Source organism: Bombina bombina, chromosome 1 (assembly GCF_027579735.1).
Source record: "Bombina bombina isolate aBomBom1 chromosome 1, aBomBom1.pri, whole genome shotgun sequence".
NCBI lineage: Eukaryota > Metazoa > Chordata > Amphibia > Anura > Bombinatoridae > Bombina > Bombina bombina.
This window is the reverse complement of record NC_069499.1, coordinates 1,290,293,169-1,290,307,521: the sequence shown is the minus strand read 5'-3', so window position 1 is coordinate 1,290,307,521 and position 14,353 is coordinate 1,290,293,169. Positions and strand designations below refer to the sequence as shown.

General features: G+C 35.1%; 1 protein-coding gene across 2 annotated transcripts in view; it reads right to left on the bottom strand.

Annotated features, from left to right (window-relative positions):
- RHPN2 (rhophilin Rho GTPase binding protein 2) overlaps positions 1 to 13,629 on the bottom strand; it is an 88,550-nt gene extending 74,921 nt beyond the window's left edge. The window contains exons 1-2 of one of the 2 annotated variants that reach the window (XM_053701548.1): positions 13,592 to 13,629; positions 13,363 to 13,516 (exon numbers count right to left, since the gene is read on the bottom strand). In XM_053701548.1, coding sequence (XP_053557523.1) covers positions 13,363 to 13,428 — 66 coding nt within the window. In that variant the 5' untranslated portion in view covers positions 13,429 to 13,516; positions 13,592 to 13,629. The other variant, XM_053701557.1, reaches the window with a different exon arrangement.
- Positions 13,630 to 14,353: the final 724 nt, after the last annotated feature.

Genomic DNA, 14,353 nt, shown 5'->3' with positions numbered 1-14,353 from the left:
GCTTGCATTTAGTGTATTCTCGGAAGTGTTACTGCCCATTACTAGAGGATCTCACTATTTCTCCAATCAGACTGTGCTCCAGCTTCTCCCACTAGCAGCAGCGTTTATTGAAGTGTTTCTGTTCTCTGTCCAGGGGGAACTTAGTTCCTCCTGCAAAAATAGTGCAATACCATGCGTTCCTGCTGGACTTGACCCCCGTTTCCTGCCATGTAGTGCTTAAGATGCCTACCTAGGTATCTCTAACACAGAAAATCATGGGAACAAAGCAAATTTGATAATAGAAGTAAATTGGAAACTTTTGTAGTATTCTCTGTCTGAAACACAGAAGAAATGTTTTGGGTTTCCCATCCCTTTAACCATTCTGTACCCTTTTCTTTAAAGGGATATTAAAAAGTAGATGACTGCATGATGTATTCAAAGCAAAGATTAGCTTTACATTAATATATACACAAGTATTTCTACTAATATATTAGTTGTTTAAATATTGAAGATATAAGTGCAAACATTTCATTTCTATAAAGCTATAGCAGCTGCAATGTTTAAACTTAAGTTTCCCCCTCATCTAATTTCTCAAGCAGACAACAAAAAGAATAGAATGTGCACATTTTAAGGTGCAAGCTCTCTTCTCTAGCCTCAGCAAGCGCACACATCTATTCCCCTAACATGTTGGGAATTTTAGTTCCCACCTTTAGTGGATAAATGTGGCCACGTACATAGTTGCTGCAGCAGGCGGGTAGCAGGAGGTGTAGTTAAAGAGAACATTTTTATGGTTTAAAATAAGATAGATAATCTCTTTACCTATTCCCCAGTTTTGAATAACCAACAAGATATATTAATATACTTTTTACCCCTGTGATTATCTTGTATCTGAGCCTCTGCACACTGTCCCCTTATCTCAGTTCATTTGATAGACTTGCATTTTAGCCAATCAGTGCTAAGTCATAAATGACTCAGCGAAGTGAGTACAATTATCTACATGGCACACATGAACTAGCAAAGTATAAATTGTGAAAAACTGTCAAAATGCACAAAGAGGCTGTTAGCAATGGCTTAGACATTAGACTGAGTCTGCCTAGGTTTAGCTTTCAACAAAGAATACCAAGCGAACAAAACAAAATTTGATGATAAAAGTAAATTGGAAAGTTGTTTAAAATTGCATGCCCTATCTGAATCATGAGTTACATTTTGACTTGGTTAAATGGAACCATGAATTCATAAAGTGTATGATTTCCTAAGAAGTTACTTCTGTTCCTATTTTGTAAATTTTAAAAGACAACAACAACTCTGCTTCTTCCTTTGTGTGACATCAATAAGTTATTTACTGCATTTAAATTTGTTTAGAAGCATTACCATTCATGTGTTGATAGTTAAAGGAACAGTCAACACCAGAATTTTGTTGTTTTAAAAGATAGATAATCCCTTTATTACCCATTCCCCAGTTTTGCATAACCAACACTGTTATATCAATATACTTTCTACCTCTCTGATTACCTTGTATCTAAGCATCTTCTGACAGCCCCCTGATCACATGACATTTTAGTTATCTATTGACTTTCATTTTAGCCAATTAGTGCAGTGTCTGCAACAATTCACAGGCGTGATCACAATGTTATCTATATGGTTTACATGAACTAGCTCTCCCCTGTTGTGAAAAGCAAATAAAAAAGCATGTGATGAGAGGCGGCCTTCTCGGGCTTAGAAATTATCATATGAGCCTTCCTAGGTTTAGCTTTCAACTAAGAATACCTAAAGAAAAGCAAAATTGGTGATAAAAGTAAATTGGAAACTTGTTTAAAATGACATTCCCTATTTAAAATATGAAAGTTTTTTTTGGACTTGACTGTCCCTTTAACAGAGCTGCATTTCTTTTACAAGATTCTGAACCCTGCCTTACTTAGTAGCTCTGTTGACACACTACATAAATCCCAGAACTATTTGCGCTTGGTAAACTCCTTGAACAATCTGGCTTTTTGCCTTTTAAAATCATTCATGGCATAAGTGCAATAAAAACATTTTTTTATTTACAAAAAAAAAAACATACAAGTTTAGTTTTGTTTGTAAATTATATTATTATCATCATCATCATCATCTATTTGTATAGTGCTGCAAAATTATGAAGTGCTGGGTACAGAGATCGGGGTATACAATGACAAGGGTTTGTGATAAGATCCAGTACAGGTCTATAGGAGCTTACTATAATGATGTCTGAATTTGCCCACAAACTGCTTAGTTCAGTAGTCTCTAAATATAAAAAGCATAAAGTATATAATCTAAAAGAACAAAAAAGTGCATGGTTTGAATCTGAAAACAGGTCATGTTTATATAATCCGGCTTGGATTTATACTCAAATATACCCAACATATTCAGGGAGCATGGGCTGTAAGGGCAGGAGGTTTATTGTGTAGAAGCTAGAAATGAACGAACTGTTTAAGAAGCACAATAATACTTAAAGGGACAGTATACTATAAAATTGTTTTTCCCTTAATTTTTTCCCCAATTACTTTATTTACCAGCTGCAGAGTATAAAATGAATTAAATTTGATTTTGTAAGGCTTATTTGTGTATATGAATTAGCCAATTTTGTGTTTTAAAGCGGCAACTTAATATAATGGGTTGAGCTTGTAGGTGTAATTAGATCTCATTACTTTATCACATTGTGTACAAATAACTGCTTCTTTATCTTATATCTGTCCATAAACCAATCACCAATACTTGGAGAGAACAATGGAAAACTAACATTGTTTTACCTTATCTCTTCAATAACCCACTGGGAGTGTAATTTCTTCTACTCGCTGTGTTAACGCAGCTTGGCCTTGAGGCCAAAAAAAATCAGGATGGGTGGGGTTACCACAGGCTAAATAAACTATTTCAAATGCCAATATAAGAGTAATGGAAATACTTGTAAACAATTTAATACACTCCAGCAGGTAAAGTGGATCATTAGGAACAAATTAAATGGGAGAATTTTTGAGTAAACTGTCCCTTTAAAGGAATAGACAGGTAAACATTGAAATGTGCATGGTGGCATTTTTATTTTTTTATAGAAGCATTTTTGCATTATACTGCCATTAGCAAAAATGTTTCTAGTAAAAGTTTTACGGTTTTTTCTGTGTCATACGCACATATGCTGTGAGGACCTGTGCACCAGTATTCAAACACCACCACACCTTCTCAGAGGGTCAGCAAGTGGCTTGTACAGACAAACACACCAGCTTTATATATATATATATATATATATATATATATATATATATATATATATATAAAAAGAGTAAACAAGGTGCATATAAAGTAAACAGTGAAAACACCCATAAAGCACTGTGCTTTTGTTTGTACTCATTGTCACGCTTGCAGGAAGACACACTTTCCATTTTACAGGCTAGCCGCATGGTCTATTCAAAAGGGACATTATACACTCGTTTTTTTCTTTGCATAATGTTTTGTAGATTATCTATTTATATAGCCCATAAAGTTTTGATTTTACTTATTTTTAAATAACAATGTTCTGATTTTCAGACTCCTAACCAAGCCCCAAAGTTTTAGGAGAATACTGACGTATACCTACTCCAACTTGCTTCTGTTTGTGTAAAGGGTCGTTTCATATGCAAAGGAGGGGAGAGGGGGGAGTGTGATATTTCCCACTTGCAGTGGGTGTTCCAGTAACCTTTTAAAACAGAGCTAAACTGGAAGCTTCTAAGTAAGTTTTTAATTGGTTTTATACTGGATTTCTATATCAGTATCTGTGCATCTTATTCTTTATAGTAGTAACTATTACATGCAGTTATATGAAAACTGGTGTATACTGTCCCTTTAATTATACAAGGCAAGGTGGATTTAAACCAGGAGAGTCTGTGTGGTAGGAGAAAAACAAAACACCAGATCCTCCTGTGCTAATCAAAGCCCATAAACTTCAATAATGAGCAGGTGATACAAATACAAAACAGACTGACAACATGAATACAACGGTGTCCCTAATCATTTCTAAAAAAACAAAACAAAAAACACACATAATTTGCTCACATTTAAAGAAGGACTTTCATACTATGCACATCTTAAGGCCTCTGAAAGGTACATAAAACCAAGAGTTTTTTCTTTCATGATTTAGGTAGAGCATACAATTTTAACAAGTTTGCCTTATTCTTTCTTTTGCTGTCCTTTGTTGGAGGAGAAGCAAAACACTACTGGGAACTAGTTGAACACCAAAGATTCCAGGAAAGACAGCAGCACTCCAAAAATGTAATTCTCAATCACAGGTTTATTGAAGAATCAGCAACGTTTCAGACTTACATGTCCTTATTCATGCTATGCATACGTCATTTCCTTTACACATTTTAAACCATCAGTGGACACACCTCCTAGGTTAACTAACCAATTACATTCATCATATATTTATGTACATTTTTTTGCAAAAAAGTGTGAACACTAATCTATATTAAAACCAAAATAAGATAACAGACATGGAGGAATTATCATATGCCAGGATATTTTTAACAAAAGCACAAAGATCATAATCTTTATTCATACCCATTGGGGAGACATGTTCTATTATTTGAAACCTTAACTGACTTATATTTTGGCCAGCCTGCAAAAAGTGTGTAACTACAGGAGATTTGATATTTTTTCTTCTAATGTTAGATTTATGTTTGGTTATTCTATCTCGAACCTTATGGGTCGTTTCACCAATATAAATAAGCCCACACAGATATTTTAGCAGATAAATAGCATACTCTGTGTAACTAGTTGAACACACCAGTTGAGAAAAAGACAAAAGGCATGCATATATGCAGCTAACTCCCAGTAGAAAATTGCTGCTCCTGAGACTATGCAAGAATGTTTTTTCAACAAAAGATACCAAGATAACAAAAATAAATATGAGAATACAATAGACGTAAATCAGAAAGTTATTAAAAACTGTATGCTCTGTCTGAATCATGAAAGAACAATTTGGGGTTAATGTCACTTTAACCAACAATCATTGTAATATCTACCAAGAAATAACCAAATACCAAAGAAATGGAAAAATGTAATGAATCTCAAATACAGTAAAAATAAAGACGTTAATACATTTTATTAAAAATGTCCCCCTTCTGTGTGTACACCCTGCTCTCCTGTATGTCATGTTTGTTGTGCTAAACATGTAAATGATCAAATCTGAACATAGTAAAATATATAACAAACAAACCTGCACAAGAGGGGAAAAAATTAAAATATGTTTGGGTGTCAAAATTCTAGGAGATATCTAGTAATAGAATTGTCGGAATTAAAATATAAATCCTAAGCCAAGCCAGATATACTTATAATTTTACAGCTTTTTTATCTAGTAATAATCATTATTACAATTAAAATTGTATGTTTGCAATAATTACCAAATAGACAATATGTCTCTAGATACTTTTGAGATGAAACACCAATGATAGTTACTTTAATATGTGTTGTATCCACACAAAATACACAAAGTAGTCAATTATTTTAGTTAATTTGACAAACAACTTATAATTACAACCAGACAATCAGTATCTGTGAGTGATTAGTGATAATTAGGACAAAAACTAAGTCTTAGCATTTAAACTATGAGTAGTCATAGATCTTACTACCTCATTATCAAATACAAAAACACAGTTTTACCTGCTAGAATTTGGAACATTAATAGGTTTTAAATCGTTGTACCTCTAGGTGAATTTTTTTAAATAAAATAAAAAGTAAGTATTGTTTATCAAACGCATTAATAGGTGTATAGTTGTTACATTATGACACTAACAATGCTATGTTGTAGAGTATAAAACCAACTCATAGATCATCTATGTTTATAAATTGTCAGTGTTTGTTATATAAGCAGAAGTACTTTATTTTATGACTAACAAAGGGAGGTGTTGTCCTGTATGGAGCTTTAGAACTGGAAGTTAGAGATACACCTGCTAGTAATACAGAGGAAGCTCTGGATTATAGAATAAAACAGAATGTAAAATTAATAAGTTTAAATGTCATTTTGCAGTAAAATAACTGCAGGCTAACACCCAAGGAATCGCATGGTTTAAACTATTTGGAGTATCGATAGAAAAATATGTACTTACAGTCTGACAAACATGAAAATGCTATAATGTGTTAAAGCATTTTATTATTGAAATACTGTTATGTTTAACCCCTGCAAAGAGGATAAACACATAGTTAAAGTCAGCACGAGAGCATAAAATGTACTACTGGGGCCTAACCAAACACATCTAGTGAGCCAATGACAAAAAACATGTGCATAGCAACCAACCACCAGCTAGCTCCCAGTAGGCCACTGCTGCTCCTGAGCCTACTAAAGTATGCTTTAAATAAAAGGATAGCGAGAAAATTAATGACATGTAATAAAAAACTGAAAAGCCTCTTAGTACTGTATGCTCTAGCAAAACCAAGTTTTATTTTAATTGTATGTCCCTTTAACAAATACAGAACACGGCTTCAAAAATGTCTCACATAGTGGTATCATTCTTATAGTGTATATCCCAGTTGAAATGACACAAAGCATTTTAGTAATGTTGCAGGACTTCATTAGTAATTTCCAACCAAAAACATATTGCTCGCTAGGCTAAATATCAATGGTGAGGGGTGTCTGGTGGGGAACCTCTTCTCTACTATCTATTCCTATCATCATCAATGCAAAACAAGGAGATTAAAAATATAATGATCACTGAACATGTAAATAAAAAAAAAAAACTATTTTCTTTCATGATTTGGACAGAACATACAATCTCAAACAACTTTACAATTTACTATTGTTTACTAATAATACAATTTACTAATATTAGCAAATGTGCTTCATTCTCTTGTTATCCTTTGCTGAAGGATCATCATTGCACTACTGGCAGCTAGCTGAACCCATCTAGTTAACCAATCACAATAGACAAATGTGTGCGGGCAACAATTAGCAGCTAGCTCCCACTAGTGTAGGATATGTGCACATTCATTTTCAACAAGGGACACCAGGAGAATGATGCAAATTAGAAAATAGAGGTGAACTTGTTATATCTGTAACATGAAAGTTTAATTTTGACTTCCCTTTAAAAAAGGGACAGTTCACCCAAAAATTATGTATATATATATATATATATATATATATATATATATATATATATATATATATATATATATATATATATATATATATATATATATATATATATATATATAGTGAAGATTGGAGTAGCCGTGTTAGTCCAGTAGATAGATGCTCAAAAAACAAAGTATTGCAGTGATACCTTTTTTATTGGACTAACATAATATTTAAATATTATGTTAGTCCAATAAAAAAAGGTATCACTGCATACTGCAATACTTTGTTTTTTGAGTATATATATATATATATATATATATATATATATATATATATATATATATATATATATATATATATATATATATACACACACATATACATACATACATACACACAAATATAAGATATGGAAGTAACTATGTGTACATAATGAGATCTGATATTACCTGAAGCTCAACCCATTGTAATAGGTTGTGGTTTAAAAAGCACAAAACCAGCTACTTCATATACACAAATAAACCGAAAAATGCAATTTCTCATAAATGTTGTACTCTGCAGCTGGTATAACAATTCAATGAAAATACATTCATATAAAAACAATTTTACAGTGTACTGTCCCTTTAACTGGTCAGTGAATCTGCTACCTCCTGTTCTATACATTACAGCATGATCGTGTTCCTGTCAAACATTAGCATCTTTTGTCTCTTCCCTTATTAATCCCTTCTGAGATCAATGAGATCCTACCAGTGTCTTGATTAGGAGGGTCTTATCTAAATGTTTTAACTATATCTAACTTGTGTAAATATTGATTTAATTTGGCTGCTCCCATCAATGAGTAAAGAAAATGAACTAATGAGCGTTTCCTAGCTATAATGTAAAGATAAAAAATACAAAACTGTGCTCATTGGAAGTGAATGCACAGCAGGGAGTCGAAAGGGTTAAAGAGAATCTGAATGCATAAGATAAGTCCCTTTGTTTAGTACTTAGTAAAGTGTAAAGGTTTGTTTGCAAATAGCATTGTTCTACAGAAAGACATTCCTAAAGACACACAAACCCCCATCTGAATTTTATCGTTTCCTATAATATCCTCTGTATAAGTATAGAGATTATCGCTTTATTTAATGTCAAATGTTGTATTACATTTTTATTCCCCCCCCCCCCAATTAAACAGGCATGAGAAGCTAACAAAACAGACAGCAACCAAATAGTTAATATTTGAATCACGCAGCTCCAGGTCTAAAGCAAAACTTTACTGAAAGAACTGGATTGAGAGTTTTAGAGTTACTAGATTAACCTGAAATGTAACCTCCAGAGAGAGGGACAGATCTGAAAATGTAACTCAAGTACAAAATAATAAATGTAAGGCAAATACTTTCTGCAAAAGAGGAAAAAGAACACTTTCAATGCTCTAAATTTCATTTTAATACCAGCTGTGGATAAAACCTTAAAGGGATATGAAACCCCAAAAAATTATTTTATGATCCAGATTGTAAACAACTTTGCAAATGTACTTCTATTATTATCATCATCATCGTCATCATCATTATCTGATTTACTTGATTCTCTTAGGGCTCGATTTATCACGATCTCTGTGACTGCATGTCCTCACAAGAGAACCTGCAGTCACAATTTATCAAGCAGCGCTGTCTGCTTCCTATCTACTTTTCCACCTCTTAGGTGGAGAATTTCAATCTCCCTAGTCTTGTCCGACCAGAGAGATTGACAGTTCCTGCCCACACGTGACAGAGGGGGGCATTGCATGCGAGAGCAAAATAGAGTTTGCGTGCAATGTTAAAATTCCGCCAGGGAAATTCAGTCCACCAGAGGCGATCTGTGGCGGACAGGGGGGCATATGTACGCCCTTGCCGGTCATAGCTTGATACATTGAGCCTTTAGTATCCTTTGTTGAAGGAACAGCAATGCATCAGGGTAAGCCAATAACATCAGGCATATATGTGCAGCAACCAATCAGCAGGTCCTGGGCCTAGCTAGGTATGTTTTTCAAAGGATTCGAAAAGGAAACAAATTCATATCCCTTTAAAGGTGCATTTTACAGGTTAATATGCTGGAGCTCTGAAACAGCTGTTGCTAATGGTAAGTGTATGCACAAAATATACATAACAGTGTACTGGGCGCTTGCCCTTGGAGCAATATAGCATTGACTTCCATGTCCCTTTAACCAATAGATTATTTAGGAAAACATTACTAAATTATGGGAGAAAAACTTTAAACAATCCCAGAGGCATTATGTTGCCTATGAAAGACATTTTGCTTGCTGACTAGGAAACTAGAAGGTGTCTAAGAAGATATAAAGCGGTTGATTTATCGAACGCTTCGCCCCGCTACGGCTGCTGGTTCTCACAAGAGAACCTACAGTCCGTATTTAACAAGCAGCGGTCATCAGACCGCTGCTTCCCTAACCTTTCGCCACCTAAGAAGTTAAATCTCTCTGGTCTCGTCCGACCGAGGAGATTGACAGCTCCTGCCCGTGTGTGATTGGCTGTGCCTGGGCAGGATTACACACGAGCGCAAAATAGCGCTTGTGTGCAATGCTGAATTCTGGCAGTGGAATTTAGCCCGCCAGAGGCGGGCAAGAGCGCGTATGTGTGCCCCTGTCTGCCGCAGATTGAAATATCGACCCCAAAATATCACACACACCCCCACAGAAAATCCTTCTGCCATTAGTGAGCAACCTTCTCTCATATTGGGAAAACTATGGCATGGTGCAATGTTTAGCTACACATAGCAAGTTTTCTCACTGAGGCCCCAAATTAGGATTTACTCCATTTATATGCTCTGGGTCATTGACTCATCCACTTGGTGAAGAGCCTATGTGCCCTCACGAGCCTGCCACATAGGCCTGTGCTAGTAAGCAGCAGTTCCCAACAATATGAAGGAATGGGCCCTTTGAGGCCTTGGATTGGGTTACATGTCCATATGTATTTGTTGGTGGAGTGGGGGGCACCAGAAGCCCAAATGTTATGCTCATTAATATAGAAGTTAAGGAAATCAGACAGGAGAAAGGGGAGTTACTTTTCAAAAATAAAAAGTAAATACATTGTTAAGCCAATGACATCAGGCGTATATGTGCAGCCACAAAACAAGAGAGTGAGCTCCTAGCTCCCAAGCATACTGATATATGCTTTTCAACAAAGGCTAACAAGAAATCAAAACAAATTAGATAACAGAAGTAAACTGGAAAGTTGTTTAAAATGGTATTCTCTATCTGAATCATTAAATAAAAAAATAGGTTTCATGTCCCTTTAAGCTCTACATAAAGATGTATTGTTATAGCAAACAATACATGTATATGTTTAAACAGTACAGTTGCTTGTGTGTCAGTTACACCACTTAGGTTTACATTGCTCAAAAAAGCTGGGGAAATAAAAATATGGAAGCAAAAGAATTAGATAAAAGTCACAAAACATATTAGAGCATTCACATAAATACATTAGAAGTTAGAGGTTATATTTCATGAGCTCAGGCTCACAACGTATACTCTTTTTTTTGTTCTTACAAGTGCTACAACGGATCATTAGGTTTCTTGTTCAAATATACGGTTTATCATTACAGTATTGTATATTTAAAGCAAACCCACACTTTCCATCTAACTCCTACACAGTTAATGCATGCCCTGCACACCCCTACCTCACTCCACATGAGGATGCAGCCAGATGATAGAAGCATACCTAGGTATGGCTGCTCCTGATTAGTTCACCTAACATACCGGTCAGTGAAAAGGCACAGGAGCAGCCTAGTACAGGGCTTAAAAGAATAGTCTAGTCAAAATTAAACTTTCATGACTCAGAGCATGTCATTTTAAAGGGACACTGTACCCAAAAAATTTTCTTTCATGATTCAGATTGAGCATACAATTTTAAGCAACTTTCTAATTTACTCTTATTATCAAATTTTCTTCATTCTCTTAGTATCTTTATTTGAAATGCAAGAATGTAAGTTTAGATGCCGGCCCATTTTTGGTGAACAACCTGGGTTGTCCTTCCTGATTGGTGGATAAATTCATCCACCAATAAATAAGTGCTGTCCAGAGTACTGAAACCAAAAAAAGCTTAGATGCCTTCTTTTTCAAATAATGATAGCAAGAGAACAAAGAAAAATTGATAATAGGAGTAAATTAGAAAGTTGCTTAAAACTGCATGCTCTTTCTGAATCACAAAAGAAAAAATTTGGGTACCGTGTCCCTTTAAGAAACTTTCTAATTTACTCCTATTATCAATTTTCAGCCACTTGTTTATTGGTTGGTTAAATTAATCCATCAAATCAGCAAGAACAACCCAGATTGTTCACCAAAAATGGGCCGGCATCTAAACTCACAATCAATATGTGTCCAGCACACTTAAACACCAACTGCTCGCTGCCAGGGTTCCTGCAAAACCCCCAAACAGATACAAACAAGGTCGGCAGCAGCATACATTTTCACCAATTTTATTATGGCACAAAAAAGCCCACAACGTTTCGGGGTGTTACCCCTTAATCATGTGGATGATTAATCCACATGATTAAGGGGTAACACCCAGAAACGTTGTGGGCTTTTTTGTGCCATAATAAAATTGGTGAAAATGTATGCTGCTGCCGACCTTGTTTGTACCGGCATCTAAACTTACATTCTCGCTTTTCAAATAAAGATACGAAGAGAAAGAAGAGAGAAGAAAAATTTGATAGGAGTAAATTAGAAAATTGCTTAAAATTACCTGCTCTATCTGAATAATGAAAGAAAAAATGTGGGTTCAGTGTCCCTTTAAGCAACTTTCTAATTTACTCCTATCAATTTTTCTTGCTTCTATTGCTATCTTTATTTGAATATAAGCGTAGGATTCAGTCCATTTTTGATTCAGCACCTGGATAGTGCTTGCTGATTGGTGGCTTCATTTAGACACCAATCAGAAAGCGCTACCCAGGTGCTGAACCTAAAAATGGGTCGGCTCCTATGCTTACTTTCCTGCCTTTTTTTTAAATAAAGATACCAAGTGAACTAAGAAAAAAAAATATATAATAGAAGTAAATAAATTAAATTACTAAAGGGACGTTTCCATTTGTATGACTGAAACATCTTTAGTAAATCTAAGCTCTACGCCGGCTTGTCTATGTATTTTTATTCTACGTCTAACAAATCTGTAAACACTCTCCTTTAATGCTGCACATTACTTCTAGGTCTTTGACCCTACAAATTGACAGCATGCCCTCTTGTTGCTCAATAACACAAACATTACAACATGATTGTCATCCACCAAAGGAGAATAAAAAAAATGTAACAAAAGAAAGCTGTCTAGAGATGACGTCTGCTGCAGCATAAGACATTGAAACAGCTGTTTGAAGCAACATGACGTTTAATTTATTTAATCTCTAAATCTGATCCACATATTAAAATATTTTACAAAATTATTACCAAGAGCAACAAGGTCCTACCATAAATAAAAATATATTTATATAGAAAAGTCCATTTCCTCTGTGATTAAAGAGATGCATAGAATTCTGATATTATTTGGGTTCAATGCAGTTCTTGTACTTGATATGTTTAGCCTCTGAATGACCAAAACAAATGAGGATAGTCACAAACCCCATAACTCCTCTACTGCAAGTAAATAAGCCTAACCCTACCTGTAAAATAAGATCAACAAAAGCCACAGTAGCTGGCACGTTTTAAACGTCACCATGAAAACCGTGATCTAATTGTGAGTCACTGGCCTAGGTGTGATCCTGAATTAAATAGACAAGGTTGCTAACTTGAAAGATTCAAATAAAACATTGGTCATTTGATGCTGATTTAATATAGACAAGTATCTCCCTTTAACCCCTTAGCTGCAACACAGTGTTATGTAGGCCAAGCCAACAGGTTATTTCATAACTAAATGCACCATATCTCAAACCATTTCTGAGTTTCTGGTATAAACACAATTGATTGCAGAAGATACATTTTATCTAAATGTATTGGTTTCTGCTGTACATTGAGTAAGACATTTAATAAACAAAGATAATTAATACAGATTGTGATGTGTTTGCATTATACAAGTGGCAACATTAAAAAGGCTTGATAGTGTACACAGTATTAGGTGTAAACACTATCAACAGAGAATAATGTGATACCAATATTTTAAAATTAGTGATAATGCTTAACCAGCCCTTTGTATAGCACCTGCTTACATAATACAGCTCTAAAATACACACACATTATATATATATATATATATATATATATATATATATATATTCAGTACCCTACACTAAAGTATGTTAAACCAGCTTATTTTATGTAAATAAATATAACCAGATCTCCCAGACTAGTTCTTATATTTCTGTCTTACCTTTCTGAAGTAGCTCTGATCCGACAAGGAATTGCCCTTGGGAGCCCCGGGCAGCATAGTAGTCATCTCTGCAGATACCTCTCACAAGGTGACCTGGGTGTTACTCAAGCAGACTCCCGGTTTCCTGTACTGATGGGTGGCTGGCACAAAGTTCCTGCAATGGAGATAAGATTAGGTGCCTCGCTTGCTAAGTGCTCCAGCTGAATGCCTAGTCTCGCTGTCTGCCTACCTCTGTGCAGCTCCACTTTCCCAAAGCTTAGGGGCGGGGCTGTCCCCTGCACCACACCTACAGTGACACACATAGGAACGCCTCCTACTCTCTGTACTTTGATCCTACGACTAGTCTTGATAACAGACAGTAGTCAAAGTATTTGATTCTGGAAATTTCAACAAGTGTTATCCAATTATTTAAACACACACATTTAGAAACGTTCGCATACTCGAATCCTCACAAAGATAAAGAAACAATGTAAACGACATATGGTTTATGGCAGGTGTTCTATAGAATATACTAGCGTTAACCTTTTCGTGCACAATTGGTTAAAATAATTAAAAGACAAACATGATTAAAATAGAATAAGGCTGTTATACATCAACTTATTGCAGTGATTCTAAGTTTGTATGCGATTAACTCACTGTCTTTACCCTGATTTTTCACATTCGAATAAATAGAAAGCAGATGTTGGGTGTGTTTGTATGTTGTGCCTCTGTGCCATACGTTTTCTTAAAGCGACATATACATGATACATAGTCTAGTATTAGAATAATGAATATAGTCCAGCCAGCGTCCATGTCTAGCAACCTGCTTCACCATCGGAAGGTAATGAATGTAGTCTGGACACTGCTGTCCCAAGGGCAACAAGATCGGCAACCAGCTCAGTACCCACATGGTTTTCTTTTACACTTTATATCACAAGCGTAAATACCCACTTCAGTCAATTCTTTCTATTCCAATGAGCCAATATTTTTAGAATAATGTGAAGCTCATGAG